We start from the raw sequence: 19160 nt of genomic DNA on the forward strand, positions 1-19160 counted from the left end.
CATTTCAAGTTGTTAAACATCTTGAATTTGCAAAACTAATAAACTAGAATTTCAGGTTTAGTTCAATTAGTTTATAGAATTATTTTTAAGAGGTAATATTTAATAAATTTAAAATTTAAATATAAAAGCAATATTTGAAGTTTTCAATTGCCTTGTCTAGCTCATTAAAGCACATGCATTTTGCATTTATAATTTTAAAAAAGGTTAATATTGTTAATGAGATTTATGTTTGAGAGAAATATTTAATATGATACCTAAATTTTAAAATTTTTTAATGTGATACATAAAATTTGAATTTATAATTAATATGATATTCATCTTTAACATAGTTAATTTTAAATGATGATACGTAACGAATAAATAATCTTTTAAATATCATATTAGATATTTTTAAAATTCAAATATCATATTAAATATTTTATCCCTTCAAATATCACGTTAGATATTTTTAAAATTTAAGTAACACATTAAATATTTTATTATAATTTAGAGATTATTTATAACATTACCCCTTTCAAAAAAATTAAATTATACAATTTTATTTATTTATTGCTTTTTCTCCTTTTTTTGGGAATAATAGGCTGGCTAGTTTAACTTTTCCTAAAAGGGGCTTGACCCGCCCAAATGCAATACGTCGATTTTGTTGTCACTTAGCAAGAGATGCAAATAAGAACCAAAGTATTGCGTAAGCTCATAAAAAGAAACCTTTCATTAAAATTTTTCTTTCTTTTTTTCTTTGTAAAATCTTCCCCACAAATCCAACGGTCCAAAACACACTTCAACCTACCCTCTCTTAATCCAAACCGTTACGATTCTAAGTTTTTAACACATTTTTTATGTGCCCCCTTCGGCCTTCCTTTGTCCTTTAATTGATCCCCATTGTTTAGTTGATGAATCTTATGTCCCATTTTCAGGTTTCTTTTAAACTACTTTTTCTCTTCTCCTTCAACCTCCCGTTACTGCATTTAATCATCTTTGTTAATGGTAATGCAAACTTAATTTGATTCTTTTTTTACAAAAGAAAATTTCCCATTTCATTTTTTTTTTTTGATTGACTGATCATTTTTCATCACTTGTTTTTTCTCTGGACCGTAAAAACAGGAAGAAATGATGGTGCCGCCATGGCTTGAATCATTGTTATCCGCTACATTCTTCACCATCTGCCCAAGACATAGAGACACACCAAGAAACGAATGTAATATGTATTGCCTTGATTGCATGAATGATGCATTTTGCTTCTATTGCCGTTCCTCAAGACACAAAGATCATCTTGTAATTCAGGTCAGGTGCACATAGTTTTTTTCTTTCTTTGCTTCTTTATCATTGTATTTATATATATATATATATATAGAATCGAATATCATCTAAGATGAGATTGAATGCAGATCAGACGGTCATCATACCATGATGTTGTGAGAGTTGCTGAAATTCAAAAGGTTTTGGATATAAGTGGAGTGCAAACATATGTGATAAACAGTGCAAGAGTTCTTTTCCTAAATGAGAGGCCGCAACCAAAGAGTAGTAGTAGCAGTAGCAGCAAAGGGATCTCTCATTTGTGTGAAATTTGTAGCAGAACTCTTTTGGATCCCTTTCGTTTCTGTTCTTTGGGATGTAAGGTTAGTTCAAAATTAACTTTTCTCTTCATGTTTCCCTTTCAAATGTTGCTCACACTTTCCATTGCTACGATATTGATTCATGATCATCTGAATATTCGATATTAAATTTCAAAACATTCAAAAAAAATTATAGCCATTTAGTCATTATTTCGAGTTTTTTTTTTTTTCTTTTTCTAGGTAAAGGATTGATTAAAAACAAAGTTAGATTATGATTAATTATAAAATTACAGCTTGTTGGAATAAGGAAAAAGGGGGACACGAGCTTTGTTTTAAGCAACAAGAACAATAAGGAAGAAGTAACGATACAAACAAGAGAAGGAATTACGGCGAGAAGATTGCCATCAAAAGAAGAAGAAGAATTGCGTGAAGGAAACCCACAAGAAATGTATAGAACAGGCACGCCTATTACAGCTCATTCTAATTCAAGGAGAAGAAAAGGCATCCCTCATAGGGCACCTTTCGGGTCCTAATAAACTTGCTTTTTAGGGCTTTTAAGGCTTTCTTTCCATACAATTATATATATATATATATATATATATATATATATTATCCAGCTCATTCCTTCACAAGGTACCACGAGGGCGGTCCATGCCCTAAACCAAAAGGACCCGATTAAGTCGGTATATATTATTTATTTTTATATTGACTTTTTTAATCACTTTAATTAAATTTAATTTGTCAAAATATGTCATGTGATTTAATTTGTATAATAGAATATGTAAATTTATGTATAATGTCATACGTGATAAATTTTAATAATATTTTACATTCTAATTTATCGGATTGACAATTAAAACGAAAGATTTTTGGGGCTTTAAAGAAAGATTAGGTGTAAGTTACTTTTAGGGCTCAATAATGGTGCATTAATTAATGCTTGAGACATGCTAGATGTAAATGTTATGTATACACATGAACGGTTTTGATGTACCAAAAAACAGCTTGGCCTTTTTAATTGTTTGGTTTGATGAAACGTTCCACGACGTCATATGAGGTTAATACCATAATGAGGCAAATGGACAAAATTTTTCCCCAAAATTATTCATGTGAAATTTTTTATATGGCTTTTGGGGAAAACTATTCTTGTATGGAGGCTTTGCTTTTCAGAAAATTATAAAAGCAAATTAGAAAGGGATTTGTTGGTAATTTCAAATATTGGTGGATTTCATTATTTCTTATTAGAAAAGATAATTTTGGTGGACCAAATACTTAATATTAGTGACAAACTATTGTATTTGCCCATTATGTAAAAATTGTATTTGTGCACTAAGAATAATTATGTTTAATTATTGATGAAAAATTATATTTGCTCATCAAGAGTTGTCTTATGAAAAGACATGAATTTTCATCAATTATACGAACTTTTCATAGAATCATTTTTACTTTTCTGCTCGAGTATTTAGGGTTTTTTGTATCCTAAAAGTATATTAAGTCTTAAGAAAAGTGTTGTATATGTCTCAAAGTCATCATTTTTTTTTTAACTATTTTTGTTTCGTTCTCTAATTTTCTAACATGAAATAGTCTATTTTCAAAGTGTAAAAAGTCTGATGTGTTATGATTTTATAGGAGGGTGTAAAAGTATAGTTTTATAGCTACAAGCTAGTCTTGATAAATCAAATATGATTATACTTTTTTGTTACTTACTTTTGACTGAAAGTAAAGTAAATAGGAAAATTAATAATTTAATGAATTTTTTTTAGATATTTGAAGTTGTCAGGAATTAAATTTTAATTATTGAAATTAAAAATTCAATTTTTATATGTGAACAGATCTCATGATTTCCATGAGCTTTATTTGATTTAATTCCCATCATTTTGTACTTTTTTTTTCAAAGTGGTTTAAGAATAAAAGTTATCAGTAGATCGCATCCATAGGGAAGATTTGTGAGGATAATTAATTACTTGGCCGCTGATTACTTTAAATAATTTCTCAGTCGGACTATATATTTGTGAGATAATTTTTAATCTTTACTCTTTACTCATTTAACTTAAACAACTTTTTTTTTACTCTAAAAAAAAAAAAACATAAGCAACTTTTTTTATTCCCAAAATGTCATAATATGTTTAAAAACTTAAAATATACTATAATTTATAATTGATAAGAAGAGCATGTTTGATTGTATTAACTAATACCAATGATTTGAATTGCTGTAAAATTTTAATCAAATTACTAATTTTTTTATGTAACATAAATAATAATTTCTTTGATGGCAGGTAAAAGGAAAAAAATAGTAAAAGACAAATATAAGAAAGCAAGAACAAAATAGGGTAAATTCAACGCAGTATATGTTTATATGGTACCCTTCAAATTTGGTACAAATTAAACGTATAAAAGAAGACAACAAAAAATGTTAAAGAAAGAAGAGAAAAGGAAGCTGCTTATTGAAGGGTACCCTATGCCCTCTATGGCTCTATCCTTCATACCCGACATTCCCCTCCCAATATTCTCAAAGGCCTATATATCTCTAGTTTTTTAAGCATCTATTATTATTATTTTTCTTTAGTTTTTACAGCCACCAATCAAGAAAAATATATATTATTTCACTAATAAAAACATGGGATTTGCCATTAAAGAGATGAGGTGGTGAAATATGATGGGGCGACTGGAAGATATGGAGAAAAAATATATAATTCAGTGATTTATTTAGGTTATAAATTTATAAAGTGACAGGGAATTCTCTGTCTTTGTCAAGACTCGAATTATTTTCCAAGTCCAAAACGGTATCCTATGCCCGTAGCTGTAAATGCAGACAAACTAAAGAGAGATATTTTTTGATATGACAGAGAGAAAGGTAAGGGTCCTCTCCCCCATCTTTGAATCCAAAGCTAATTTGCTCATGAAAATCCAACATTGGTTGTCAATATGTTCAAGTATGAAAATTAGATTATGAATGTTGATATTTAAAATCAATCCTTAAGGAATGAAGAAATAAAATATCATTATTTAATAGGTACATGTGATACTTAGGTGAAAAAGGAAATAGTCAAATAATATAAAAAATTTGAATTCAATTGATTATTGTAAATAATTTTTTAAAAAATAATATTTAATAAATTTAAATTTTAAATATTAATATCACAACACCTTTTTCTATCTCTAAGTTAGAATGAACCTACTTTATATAAAAAAATATATATATAAAAGGAACTTGTCTAATACATTATAGGAAGAATTGAGATAAAAACCTATCAACTTTTTATTGAGATATAATTCACATGTGAGTAAAAAATCTTATATCAATAAAAAATTTAAATGAAATATCTTATATATGCATGAAAGACTCAAGAACCTAATAATTTATGTTTTTGAGTTCAAATAATATCTAATATATATGTATAGATTCTTTTATGTGCTCTCATAAACTTCAAATATGATTTATCTCTTCAACACTTTTTTCGTTTCAGTGTAACTGAAATCTTCTTGATTAAGTATTGTACAGGGAATGTTGCTATCCAAAGAGGAAAATTAGAACAGTGAAATTAATTAGAATAATAGGGAAGTGCATAGGCTGATCTTCAAGTCAATTTATAACCATTCATTTTGGGATTTGGGCTGTTTTGATAGGGACTATGAATATAATGTTTTAAGTTTCATTTCTTGGCAGTGACATAATTTCAGTGGACTGTCATTATAATAAGATCACTGCCTTTTCGTGGTTAGGAGCATTTTCTAAACGAAGGAAAAGGTTAATTCTAAAGGTAGAAATAAAGTCTTAAGAGAGGGTATAAAGACGGCAAAAAGTACAAAGAAATGAAGGTGCGAAATTTGAGTAGAAATTAGACAATAATATTGTTTGAAAATATCATAAGAAAGAAAATCAAATTACAAGGGCTGCAAATTTCAAAAACTCTCTCTTTTTCTCACTTTCCAAACTCAAAACCTATTTCAGTTTTCCAACAGTTCTCCATATACCTACCTAGCTATAGGTATTCTTCACTTTCACCTTCATGTCCAAGGATCACCATGAAAATATCCTGCAAGAAAGTCTACAAAAGCTTGAGCAACAACAACAACAAGAACAAAAAGAAGAAGAAGGAGGAGGGCATGAAAAAGATGGAAAAGGAGGAGGAGAAGAAGAGGAAGGTGCTTCTTCAAGGAAAGATGGTGAAGAAGAGTGCAAAACACCGACTTCGAGTGATCACAAAATACCAACCATTCAAAGCTGCCCACCGACACCCAAGAAGAAAGTTAGGGTAAATTCCCACAAGAGGAAATTATCGGAGTTGCAGTTCTTTGAAACTACAAGAAGCGAAGAGGTAGAGTCGTTTTTTCGATCAAACTCTGAGCCATTTACTGTTGAGTCTCGTAGTAGCAAGAGGAGATGTAGGAGTGCCTGATGAAAGCAATCTCTCTGATCATATCATCTCGCCATGTAAATTTTCCATGTCGAAATTTTCTTGGGGTTACTTACCCTTCATATTTTCTTCATCAAATTTTCTTGTTTTTAGTATTCCTCATGTATGATCGATGCATATGATACGATCAAAGTTAGCTTGACTTATCTCAGGGAAAAAAAGGGTTGTCAATTAAGAGTACTATTTGTTGGAAATATGTGACAAAAAAGTAATTATAATTCAAGGTGGCTTGCTTCACTTTCATGTGAACTCTTCTATTTTGCAAGTTACTAAAATCCTGATCCTTTATTCATTTATGGCTACATTTTATTGCATGTAAATTTCACAAATGCTATTGGTACTTGGTAGGATAAATTTAAGAAAAACTTCTTATAGTTGTTTTGTACTAATGCATTATTTGAAAGAAGAAAGTGTAGCACAAAGCCTATTAAGGACAAGCTGTTTTGCCATCTTTATGCCCAATATTCTGTCATGATTATTGGTATGATCGGCCCATGTTATCAAATTGTTTTTGTGTAAATTTTGTGTATATCTTTTATATTTTTTTCAAAATACTTTAGAACAAGTTAATCCCATATCAGTAGATTACATTATTTTAAACCCCAGAGAGTTGAATTTCAATTTTGTTTTTGTAAGCAATCGAGAATGAGCATGTGGTGTGGCCTTCCTTTACGTGTCCAATATTTCCTCACTTCTCAAATTTGTTCACAAGACTACGGACACACACCATCCCAATGTCTGTCTCCATGCTCTCTTATGCCCATGCACTGCCAAAACAATATATTATATTATTATTCAAGAATCTCTATCAACGAAGTTGCTAATTGCTCAATATCTAACATTCTTCCTGTGAAGAACTATAGATTCAGTTCTCATAATTCTATCATAAAAAACCAATCGTAAAAATTTCACTGTAAGAATAGCTTCAAGGATTCAATTGCAAGCAATAAATTACATATTTAAAGGAACATTTTCTTATAATCATTAAATAATTGATGAGATAATTTTAGAGAGCTATTTTAAATGTTTCGATTCACCATAGAACCAAATAGATACTACTGTCAGACTCCTATAATTTGTCTCCTTTCTTTTTTTTTTCAATTGAATTTTGGATAAATTAAATGAGAATTTTTATCAAAAACACAAGACGCACGTGGTAGTGAATGGCACCTATTTGCGAAGGAATTGTGTAAAGTGCTCAAAGAATTGACGAGGACAAAACTTTACCTGACACACTAGAAAATAGAAATTAATCTCTGGCCCTGACTTTGGGTTTGATTTCTGGGGCCAATGCCACAGTCTGGCAAAAGATCACTTGTAATGCTTGCTGCATATATCTTGAGGAGATTTGGTTCTATCTATGCCCTTTTTATCATTTTTGTGATTCATGAATTGCCAGTAAGCGAAAACTATACAACAACTCTTCACCTTAGTAAAGGCTTAAAAACATATTAACATGGTCTTGTAAGGGCTAATGACAGTCAGTGTTAAAAGGGCTCGAAACCCAAGCTGCAGGACACCAGAAACCTCTTCAGGGGAAATTTCTAGTGTTTAACAGGAAGGAGGAAGAAGAGTGTTCAAGTTACTAGAACGCTTCAATAAAGCCAGACTTGGAATATCCCCTCCAGAACCTCTTACCATTTCATTTCATTTCACTTTTACCCCCCAACGTAGCAATTGCAATCTGCAACAACTCGACAGTGTGACACCTGCCTCCCTACATTTCACTCTCTAGCCATGTCTAAGGCAGGTTATAAATATCTTCAATGTAATCTGTTATTCACTTTTGAATTGGATTTGCAACTTTTGAGGAAGAGTGAAAAGAAACGAACATTACAGTAAAAAGAAAACAAAGAAATTAAAGAAATAATAATAGACAAGAAAATGGCTCCCAAGCTTCGAGCAAATGTTTTAGTGAGATCAACTGAGAAAATTGTTCGGGAAACTGTTCAAGTAGCTGTAGTTCAGAAACCAGAGGGAGATAGTGGTGATCAGGAACAGTTGGAGACGATTCCTGTTGAAGACACAGCAGAGGAAGGAGAAAGGATAATCACTGAAATTTCAGTAGAAGGGTTAAGCAAAGATAAAGCACAAAAAGATCCTCAGACAGCTCAGGTTCCAGGGGAAGCTCCAGGCAAAAACAAAGTGCGAAAAGAACAGCAGACAAAGCAAGTTCCTAATGAAGAACCAAGGAAAAATGAAGCAAAAAAAGAACAGAAGACACAGCAAATACCTTCGAAAGAACCAAGCATTTAGGCCTCCAAAGTTTTGAAGAAGAATCAAGCAAAGAGGCACCTAAGGCTTTGGAAGAGGAACGCAGCAATGAGTGCCCCAAGGCTTCGGAAAAAGAACCAAGCAATGAGACCTCCAAAGCTTTGGAACTAGAAGAGCCACCACTAAAGAAAGAAGATGAAAGGAAGGCAAAGACCCGAGAAGGCAAAGAGAACAATGAAAATGGCAAGAGAAAGAGAGGGAAGAGAAAAGAATTGGTTGGCAATGAAGCATACAAGACATACGTGTTCAGGGTACTAAAGCAGGTTCATCCAGGAATGGCAATTTCCTCCAAGGCAATGTCAGTAATCAACAGCTTGATGAATGACATGTTCGAGAAGATTGCAGAAGAGGCAACCAAACTCTCCAAGTACACCGAGAGAAAGACGCTGTCCTCAAGGGAAATTCAAGGGGCAGTGAGATTAGTTTTGCCAGGAGAGCTCGGAAAACATGCTGTGGCAGAAGGCAGTAAAGCTGTCACTAACTATGCTTCCTACAGCGAAAAACGGCCCAAATTGGATTAATGTACGTTGTTTGTAATGTAACTAATAACAACAGGCTAATTAGGTCTCTTAGGATGCTACGAGATTTTAGGTTTGATGTTCCATGTTGGCCCCCTTTGCATTTTGTTTTGTACTATAATTAAAGGGGGTTGTATTTGTAAGAACATGGGCAGTGCGGTTGGGGTTTCTACGAAGCCTCAGTTTGTCGTTGTGCTGTCTGGTACATGTTTGTTAGATGACATGTTTTCTACTACTACAAGCTTTTTATCCTCTTGTCTCCTTGTGTCAGTTTACTTGGTAAGATTACTTTGATTAGGTGCCTTAATAATCTCCTTTCACCTGTTAGTCTATTGAAACTTCTAGAGTATCAAATCTGAATTTTGTTGTATTTTTACATCATGTCGGCAGGATCAGGTTTGTTTTTCTCTCTTTCGGCTTCCTTACAGATTGGGTTCAAATTAACCACTAATATACTATGATAGTATATACTTATAAAGAATATATTTTATGTATCTTAGTATATAAATTTTATATATTACTAATGAATTTATGATAGTATATACTCATAAAGAATTTATATTTTATATATTTTACTCTATAAATTTTATATATTATTAAGAAATTAAGTGATATTATCTCTTCATTAATTTTTTAAAAGGCATCGAATTTTTATATATTTGTTTTATGAATTAATAAAAATTTATATTTAATCATTAATAAATTTATTGGTAATATATTCAATGCAGCGTATCGTATATAAATTTTTTTAAAAAAAATTAATGTAACAAGTTTTTATTTACTCAAAAAATTTATATTTAATACAATTTTTAATAAGTAAATTTAACTTTTATAATAAATATATAAAAAATTAATATTTTTTAAAATCTTATTAAGGAAAAAACATTATTTTATTTGTATTATTAATAAATTAAGTGAATCAAGTAATACATTCTTATTAATTAGTATAAATTTTAACTTTTAAAATAAATATATACAAAAGTTTAATATTATTTAAAAAATTTATTCACATCATTAGTGAGATAATATCCTCTATCAACCACTAGCGAATAAAATCTATATTGAAAATGCATTAACCCTTGTTGAATTCAAATCCTATCATTTTTAAACGGTGAACTAGATTGAGATTACATTCATAATTTCAAACCAAAACAATAAAAACATCGCCTTGTTCCCCTTTTTCTTTAGTCTTCATGAATCCGACAGCCCACCTTATCCCTTTTTCCTTAGTTAAATTCATATTATAAAAACAAAACCAAAACCTACCTAAGTAGTACTTTATCTTCAACACTCTCTTTCAGTTTTCTCAACTTCAATGAAGCCCTACATCCGGAAACTCTTCCTCTCCTATGACCCTCCCTACTCCACCAACTCATTACCACCGCCATATCTACACACCACCACCATCACCAACGCCTCCTCATCTCAGCCGTCCTCTTCCGCAGAGCTATCCCAAGTACAACCTAACCGGCCTTTTGACCCCTTCATGGCTCTCACCATAGTCGTTCTCCTCATAGCTCTCTTCTTCATGGGCTTTTTCTCTATCTATATTCGCCGTTTTACTGAAGACCCAACAGACCATCTCTCTCGCAGAAGACGTTACCGTGGTGGCCCATTTTACGCGTTTCCATTCCCATCTGATCCTCATCATGTCTCAGCTTCACGTAAAGGACTTGACCCAACAACCATTCGATCGTTGCCGGTGTATTCTTACCATGGGAATGAGAAGTACCAGATAGATTGCGCCATTTGTCTTAGCGAGTTTGAAGAAAAGGAATATATTAAAACGATACCGTACTGTAAACATGTTTTCCACGTGGAATGTATTGACACGTGGCTTGCTTCCCGAGGTTCATGTCCAGTTTGTAGAGGGACCAGGTTGTTCGAGATCAAGGGCGGTGATGATGGATTGGGTGTAGTGCAGGAGAGAATTGATCAGAATGTGAGTCAGTCAACAACGGTTGAGGACACGTGTATGGTGATGGGGATAACATCGAGCGTGAGGAGAACGAATAGTTGTTCGAGTTTAGGGCAACGAGCAATAATGCAAAGGACTTTGAGTTTTTGATACTTACAAGGTGACAAGTGTTCATGTGATAGTAAGGAGTACATAATTTTTTTTCTTAATTATTTCATAACTATAGTTTCAAGGGAAATCTAGGGGTTTCGAGATTGATTTTTGATTAAATTTGTTGATAAGTTCCTTTCTTTAGCCATAGAAGAAAGTGGAGAAAGTGATTTTGCATTATTTTAGAGAATCTTATTGAAGATTTAAAAGAAAGAAAACTCTTTGAACTTATCCACTTTATTATTCTTAATTTTTGTTTCTGTGTACTTTGGTCTTGATACCGAAGAAAATTGAAAAAGCAGGTTGGTGAAACTATCAGCAGACACAAATTCAGACAGATGACTCATGAAAGGACTTGATTGACGTTAAAATCTTATCACTGTGTTGAGCCAAAAATCAACACCGAAGTTTGAGTGATCTTTTGGATTTTATACAATGATTAATCCTTCACGTTTCTTCGGCATAATCGAGTGTAATCTTATGATATTAAAATTGAAAATTATAACCACATGAGTATTTTATTACAATTATCAACCGACACCAATTAAACCACTACAAGCCATACAAAAATAAGTCTCAAAAACAAAAATATGGTAGCATGTTCCTGTCTCAATTTGTTTTGGTATTTGAAGGTATTAAAATTTGAATCTAATTAATAAAACTAAAAATTCAACACTTAATAACAGATTGCAAGATTATTGACCTATTCTTATCTCCATTGGCGTGCACTGTGACAATTTTGCAATTGCATGAATTAATGTTCTGCATTTGTACTGCAGATCTTTTTAGACAAAAGATCTGCACAGTTATGCATTAGGAGCTTTCAACACTGATTGCCAGATGAAAATGTCATCAACAAAACCACAAGCACCTTCGCTAAGGTAATAATCTAATCCAAAAGGTAGAATCAGGGTGAAAAATATGAGAATGGTCACCTAGCAGCTATGCTCTCCTGTTCGGCAAATGATTATTGAAATCTATACAGCAATACCAGTTATCTCAATCTCATACGCAGAATTCTTCATCACCTTCATCAAATGTATAGATATAATTAACAATCTTAAACTCAAAGAGTTTATTTGGATTAGTAATATTTGAATGATGACATTTTCTGTTCCAATCAATACACTCAATTTATGTACTGTATATCAAATCACGGCAAGGGACTAAGAAAGGGAAAAAAAAAATTAGATACCTGGAGTGATCCAGGAGCAAAAAACTGATGAAAGATTCTGTAGTTGTTAATCCAAATTTTTCTATTTTCTTTTGTTCTTTTATTAGATATAAATACTCTTCATATTAAAGGATTGAGTAAGCACGGATGACCTCAATTACTGGTGCTCGACACATTGGACACTTTCCTCCACCTTGGACCAGCTCATTGGCACATTTTGAGCATGTGCACATGTGCCCACATCTGTAACAATATGAAACAGAAATGAAAAAACGCCTAAAATCAATATGAACGTGGTGGATAAACTTGATGAGATTTACCTGTACAGTAATGAATCGATATTGCCTTCACTGCATATACAACAGATTCCTTTCCTAACATTATCCCAGTTAGATGCATCCTTGGGCAAGTTGTCATCAATCATCCCTGCAGCAGAACAACATAAAGATTAACAAAAAAAAAAAGCAAGTACAGCGAACAAATCCTGGGATAAGAAAACTTGCATCTTCATTCCAGAACAACGAGAAACATATTGTTACAAACATTAAAAACCAGTAGTTTATATGTCAGAATTTTTTTCCTCATGGTCCCGTAAATGATAAATGGGAGTAATCAGGACAAATAAGGCCTCTTAAGGGTTATGAAAGTAGTCAAGTGAAATAAAGCCCTCCTGAGAGAGAAAGAATAAGGGGGATTCACTTACCCAGAATAATCCTAAAGAACCTATTACACGAGTGAGCAGATATGCTAGGAAAGAAGAAACAAACCTTGTGAACCAGCAGTACGGTTCAGAGCAGCAGAAACTTCTTGTCTAATTGACCGCTGTAACTCAAGTTGCATATCCATGCAGGCCTCCAGCATCCTCTGCACGTTATTCATCCTTTGCTGCAGTCTAGCCATGTCAATCCTCAAGTCACTAATGATCTCCCACTCCTGCACCAAATTAGCAGTGCAGCTCAATTAAAATGGAGACCAAGACCAAATGAATAGTTGTCTAACATATTTAAGCTCTACCATAATCCCCCCAACCAACCCTAGATTTAGTCAGAACTAAAAACTGGCATCCAGTTAGCTACAAATGAAGCATAAAGAGCTGGAAGTGTTTCACTATGCAAAGATAGCAGGAAGTATTTTACAGTTTGGCTATCCAAAAGCAAGAGGAAGCATATAGCAGTTTGACTGTTCAAAAGCATATATTGTTTAGATAAACTCTAAATGAATTTATCTATTCTGCAAGCTTGTTGCAGCTCAATATTAAGCTTCACCAAGAAGGCACAATTATTAAGAGATCATTATGTCAGCAATATAAAACAACAGTTTTAAATTTAATAATGTAACAAATAAAAGAAACAATATGCTTTCAGGAAAATATTGGATTTTGGTCAGATGAATCTACTAAAAAATTAGGATAGTAAATTAATGAATTTTCAAAAGATTATCAAGAACAGAATTAAGTTGCAAGCAAGAAGAAATGGACATACAATGCCAAAGCGCTGATGCACATCATCTGGAGCCCAATTATAATGGTGTGAATCCTGGTCCCAAAGTGGCTGCATAGGTGGCATTCTGGGTGAAGGAAGACCAATTAAAGGACTCTCAGCATCTCCTTGACCCTCATTCTGATCCCTTCTTTGCTCTTCTATATCATGTTCAAGTGATGCAGGAGCAGCAGATGTTTCATTTAGCTCCCAGTCAATAGTAGCATGATTTTGCCTTTCCACATATGATTGTAACAACTGGTTGAGACTCTCACGGAAACCACTATTAAGAAGCGTAGACACACTTCTCCTACAATATTAAAAATAACTTACATTAGAAAATTACTGAATTAAAAAAAGATTGGAGTTATTAGAAAAAGATTGGGTCCAGTTAATGGGTGCCACTAGGCAATGTTTAAGGACAGGTAAAATACTATTTAAGGAAAGATTTTTGCATTCAATGCATTGTTTTCACTAAATTCAAGGGAAGACAATGCATTAATTACATATTTCTTTCTTTAAATATCACCTTAACCAATGCCACTAGACACTGGTTAACATCTCCCAAAAAGATCCAATTACATAGAATTCACACCTGCTTAACAGTTCCCTCAGTTCCATACTGTGTACATTATCATCATCAGGAAAAAATGTGTCTGTTCTTCCAACCGCAACAGGTTCTTGACTGTGAGACCCTTGCAACCAATTCTGTGTAGCCTCATGCAAGCTGCCATCCTCGTGTTGCATGTCAAGGGCTTCTTGCAGATGATCATAACCTACATCTTCATTCCCACCGTCCTCATGATGCATGTCAGAGGCTTCTTCATTACCACCATCCATCAACTCGTTATACTCAACACTAGCTTCCTGCCAATCTGCATCCACATTTTCCTGATACTCTTCCTGCCATTGTTCAACTTGAGAGGCAGATTCTTGCCCATCAATATATTGAACCGGGTTCCTTTCTAGATTTTCTAGAACATTCATTAACCCATGGGTCCCACTTCTCTCACCAGCTTGGGGAGAATGTTCGTAAGATGCTTCAACAACCTCTTCTAGATTACTATGTTCTCCGGCTTCATTTTGTGAAGTTTTAAGGGGCAACTCATTAGCAAGATTGTCTTGCCAGTCCCCATCCAAGACTTGTCCAATAACATCTCTGCTTTCATTGGACTCAACACTGGCCAACCACTGCCATTCTCTAACCACAGTCTCAGAAACTTGTTCATGCCACTCTTCTACACAAGCAGAAGTTTCTTGCCAACTTATGTCTTCAACAACATCAGCCTCTAAATCAGTTCTACCATCCAAAAACCTTTGGTTATAAGTTTCCTCGTTATCATGTTCAGATTGGTCATTTAATCCATCTATGACCTCATCTGAATTATATACTTTGTTTTGTACATTTCTATCACCATTAGTGTCAGCGTAAGATGATGTATCGGAACGGTTACTGCTTGCAGGACCACAACCAGAATTTTCCAGTCTGGAGAAAAAACCTTCCCTGATACAAAGGCACAGTTTGCAAAATGTTAATACCAAAATGAAGATGACATCATATAAACAAAATGAACAAGGGATTGGAAACTTATTATCTAATTCAACCCCGACCATCCTTGTGAACTTGCTATAATCAAGTATACAAAATGTCCTCCGAGCAACTCTAGTCAGGCTATTTCAGGAGGAAAAAAAAAAAACCGAGTTCAGCAAAAAATTCTATATTATCAAACCTAACCTCTCGTTGGCACAACAGCCACATAATAGTAGCAACCAATGATACTAATTAGAAGGGCAACCAATGATACTAATTAGAAGGGCAACCAATGATACTAATTAGAAGGGCAATGCTAAGTCCAAAAATCAATAAAATGATTGGCTAAAAAACAGCTATATAAAGTGCAATCTACAATTCAACCCTGACACTTTATCATTTATAAGGGACCTCCCTGTGACAAGTAAATTGTGCAACTTTCAGTCATCTACTCCAAAGATTTGTCAACTTCCCAGTTCCCTGAAATTGGGAGACTTGCCCAATGGACTCTGAAGTCTAATGCACGAGCTCAATAAAAGGTCCTAAGTTAAGACTAACCAACCAATCAATCATGCCTAAATTTGCAGTACCAGGATGTGGTCCAGTTTTTCTAGCTGTGATAACTGTTTAATTTTCAAATCTTTTTTTCTTCCTTATTGTATCTGCACCTAGGCATTTTGCTTTGCAAATATAATGTTTCAAAAGAAGCGTAGTAAACATGATTCAGGATTGCAGGTCTGGAAAGGGGAGATGCTGGATGCTTTACCCTGCACTGCAGGATGCTGTTTTCATGACTTGAAAGTTGAAACCATGATCTCCAGCCACAATCAAGCAGTCAAACCGATGTTTCATAACTTAAGATACTAAAATTCTTCATTTGAGAACTTGGATAATAGACTGAAAACGTGTCCGAAGTACTAGCATTTAGAATCTCAACCTATTTATCATATTGCTCAATACATTCAAAGGTAGTATTACAAATTTCCACAACTTGAATGTTACCACATAAGTTTCTATCTTGCATGCCACAATCTAAGTGAGTTATTTGAGTTAAATCATAGGAAAGGGCATTATTTTTAAGCTTCTGTGAAAATGTCCAAACTTAAGTAGAGATCTAAATCCCTTGTATTAAGTTCAAGAATCTGAATCCAGCTTTGGGTTTTCATGAGAAGTGAGGTAAATATGGAAGTAATAAGACTGAAACAACATTGCCACACTTGACACTGACAGTGCAACTTACCAAACAGTACAAGTTCCTCTCTTAAAGTTTATCACAAATTAAGTTCCATATAATTTAAACGCTTACAGAAAACACAGAAAGCAAAAAAGAGTGGAATTCTCCCAGAATATTAAGATGAACTTTGCAGAATAAAAAACTCTTTGCAATTTATATGAAATAAAGAATGATGTACCTTAGACCAGATACGGTCTGTTTTTGTCTTAATAAGCCTAATTCACTGGCTGCAATGGAGATAGATCTGTCATCTTCAACCATTCTGTCATTTCTCAAGAATCTACCTCTCAATAATGACTACAAAAAGAAAACAAGACATGGAAATAAATAACTCCAGTAAAACCAGTCCATGTTTAGTAATGTAAAAATCAAGATGATAAGACTTATAAAAAAATTAAACATTATCACTAGGAGCTTTAAGTCACTTGAATTAAAGATACCAATGCCAAGCTAAGCTAAACTACAGTTGCCTTCAAAAACAAATGACACATATAAATATCCATAAACATTTTAAAATTTTCAGACAGCCTTTTAGCAGCAAACAAAAACAGTCAATAGGTAGCCTAATTGCTCTTCGGAGTTATAAATCTATGAAACATTTAATTTCTAGAACAAGCGACAAGCTAACAACAGTAACGTCACTAACTATAAGAAGATAAAAAGGCAAGTAGTTGACAGCCATACTAGCATTTCCTACTTTGAACAAAAAAAAAAAAACCAGAATTCTTCTTAGTTCAAAATTATAGTATTCTTTTTTCACATTTAACATCTATCTAAGTTAGTATGATATGTGGACTCTCTCTTTTTTGTATATATTTCATAATTGCCATGAGGTTATTTTCAAGAATTTTAACCCGAAAGTATAAATCAATAATTACAAATCAAATACTGTTGTTAGAGCATGTATTACACTTAAAAAATGACTTTTAAGAGACCAGGACAATTGAGGCAACTAACAGTCCCATCACACGTACAGAACACCTATGTGCTTGACACGAGTCCAATAGCTCTCACAATTATGCAAAAAGCATCTCAATTACCGATGAGAATCTATAATACCAAAACTACTATGTTATCAATTTATCATCTACCTTATAGTGTTTTTTTTTTTTTTTTGTTGTCTTTCTTTTTGTTTGAAATTATGGACAAACATGCACAAAATATGAACAAATAAAGACAATAGCCACCAAAGAAAAATGGCAAAACTTTTTATGCATCTACCTGAATGCGGTTGCGATGGGCAAAATTTGATACAGCCCGATGCTCCAACAACCCCTGAAGCTCTGTCTGCCGTTCTCTCTCAGCCTTTTTAAGCATATCAAGCAGGGCCTGTCGACCACATAATTTCCTAATGCCCCTACGCACGTGCTCAGTCCGGCCTTCATTCTGGTTAACCACCAGTCCGTCAAGAACGCGTGCAATTTGTCCACCAACATCAGAAGCTTGCTCTTCTCTACTGTCAATACAAGCACCTCTCTGCTGGCTATTCATTTGCACCCACTCCCTTATAATTCTAACTCTCTCTTGTTCAGTTTCACCAAGCCACTGGGCCCTTGAACTGTTGTTTCTATGGGAACCATTAGATGTACGTTCCCTGCCACCACTGTTCATCCACTCCCGAAAAATTTGCCTTACCCTTTCCCTTTCTACTTCCCCCAAATCAGACAAGTGTTCACAATTAAAATTACTTGAATCCTCATTCCCACTCTGCGACCCAAATCGATCTGGGGACCATTGTCCAAAGTCATTCTCACTCACGCTCATATCCTCTGAAACACCACTATGTGAATCACTATTTCTATCAGAAAGATCAGTCATGGAGAGGTCATCACCCCTTTGTTGGAGCATTCTTTCACTAACTCTCTCTTGAGCATGACTCACCACATGCTCATCCTCAAGCTCCCGCCACATCTGCAGGAGTGAGGATGCCCGGGTGCTACCATTTTCCCGCCTTCTCGATGCTTGAGACTGAGACTCCCTTAGAAATGAATTTTCAAGCACAGAAACATTGTGTAGACCAGCAATAGCCATATTACTCCAATATCTAGACTACCAAACCCTTCCAACCCATCTGCTTCAAATGCCTGAAAAACTGCATTTATTTACAAAAAAAAAAAAAAAAAAAGAAAAAAAGAAACTATATAGCAGACAATCCCCTTTCAAAAAATCAATCAACACCTAAAACTAGCAAATCTCCTTTTCATCATCATTATCAGCATTTGCATCGGCATTAAAGTCATCATCATCATCATCTCTATCAATCTTCAGAGCAAAAACATAGGAGGATGGTAATAAAACACGTATTAACTTATCCCATCTTCCAAAACTCTGCAAAAACGACAAAGAATCTCAGATTTTTTCTAATTTATTTTCATAAATAAATAAACAATAACACTCCTGAAATGCAATTTCCTAAATGTCATGTTTCACGTTGGCAAATGAGGAAGAAAAATAGAATTAAAGAAATCTGGAAACTATTTACAACAACCTCCACCAAACACGCGTAATCAGGATAAATTTATAGGATTAATCCCTTGTTTGGTTGCTGAGAAAATGTAGAAAGATAACAAAATGTTCCAAATCTCAAATTTGTCAAACTGACAAAAAAATTATCCAAAAAATTTGAAAAAAAGAGCACGAATTAACCTTTTACAATTTCTTAGAAATTGGAATTCATTTTTCTCTTCTTTTCCTCACATTTCTTAGCAACCAAACAAGAGAAACGAACAACATTAACAAATCCACATTCAAAAAAAAAAAAAAAGATCGAAACAACAACAAACCTGAAGAAACGGCACCGTTTAAAGAGCGTAGAATCAAAATAAAGGAGAAGAAGAAGAAACGTACCAAAGAAGCTTGAGCTCTTTGATTTCGAAGTAAAGGAACGAAACCTAGAAAGAACTCACGAGAGAAAC

The 19160-nt window shown here is 33.6% G+C and overlaps 4 protein-coding genes and 1 pseudogene across 13 annotated transcripts; 4 read left to right on the forward strand and 1 right to left on the reverse strand.

Annotated features, from left to right (window-relative positions):
* The first annotated feature begins 737 nt into the window (after positions 1-737).
* Positions 738-2394, forward strand: LOC111285071 (protein RGF1 INDUCIBLE TRANSCRIPTION FACTOR 1-like). Its single transcript, XM_022874302.2, has 4 exons — positions 738-984; positions 1102-1281; positions 1386-1616; positions 1847-2394. The coding sequence occupies exons 1-4, from the start codon at positions 982-984 to the stop codon at positions 2084-2086; spliced, it is 654 nt and encodes a 217-aa protein (XP_022730037.1). The 5' UTR covers positions 738-981; the 3' UTR covers positions 2087-2394.
* Positions 2395-4976: 2582 nt separating this feature from the next.
* LOC111285226 (uncharacterized) lies at positions 4977-6211 on the forward strand. Its single transcript, XM_022874550.2, has one exon. The coding sequence runs from the start codon at positions 5561-5563 to the stop codon at positions 5948-5950; it is 390 nt and encodes a 129-aa protein (XP_022730285.1). The 5' UTR covers positions 4977-5560; the 3' UTR covers positions 5951-6211.
* A 1641-nt stretch (positions 6212-7852) lies between these two features.
* On the forward strand, positions 7853-9049 carry LOC111286309 (uncharacterized). Its single transcript, XM_089761656.1, has 2 exons — positions 7853-8170; positions 8413-9049. The coding sequence occupies exons 1-2, from the start codon at positions 7853-7855 to the stop codon at positions 8761-8763; spliced, it is 669 nt and encodes a 222-aa protein (XP_089617782.1). The 3' UTR covers positions 8764-9049.
* A 730-nt stretch (positions 9050-9779) lies between these two features.
* LOC111284601 (RING-H2 finger protein ATL57 pseudogene) lies at positions 9780-11222 on the forward strand (annotated as a pseudogene). Its single transcript, XR_016342627.1, has one exon. The product of XR_016342627.1 is annotated as an RING-H2 finger protein ATL57 pseudogene (transcript).
* A 657-nt stretch (positions 11223-11879) lies between these two features.
* LOC111284599 (uncharacterized) lies at positions 11880-19160 on the reverse strand. 9 transcript variants are annotated; one of them, XM_022873342.2, is made up of 9 exons: positions 19093-19160; positions 18424-18573; positions 17467-18329; positions 16424-16542; positions 14076-14984; positions 13484-13790; positions 12770-12935; positions 12323-12428; positions 11880-12245 (listed from the first exon to the last, which is right to left on the reverse strand). In XM_022873342.2, exons 3-9 carry the CDS (start codon positions 18274-18276, stop codon positions 12128-12130), a joined length of 2535 nt encoding a protein of 844 aa, XP_022729077.2. In that variant the 5' UTR covers positions 18277-18329; positions 18424-18573; positions 19093-19160; the 3' UTR covers positions 11880-12127. The 9 variants fall into 9 exon arrangements, with proteins under 9 accessions (XP_022729077.2, XP_089617786.1, XP_089617785.1 ...); XM_089761660.1 differs by having other exon boundaries at positions 14076-15152; XM_089761659.1 differs by having other exon boundaries at positions 14076-15152; positions 19029-19160.

Source organism: Durio zibethinus, chromosome 6, assembly GCF_047325235.1.
Source record: "Durio zibethinus cultivar Kanyao isolate XHJ-2024 chromosome 6, ASM4732523v1, whole genome shotgun sequence".
NCBI lineage: Eukaryota > Viridiplantae > Streptophyta > Magnoliopsida > Malvales > Malvaceae > Durio > Durio zibethinus.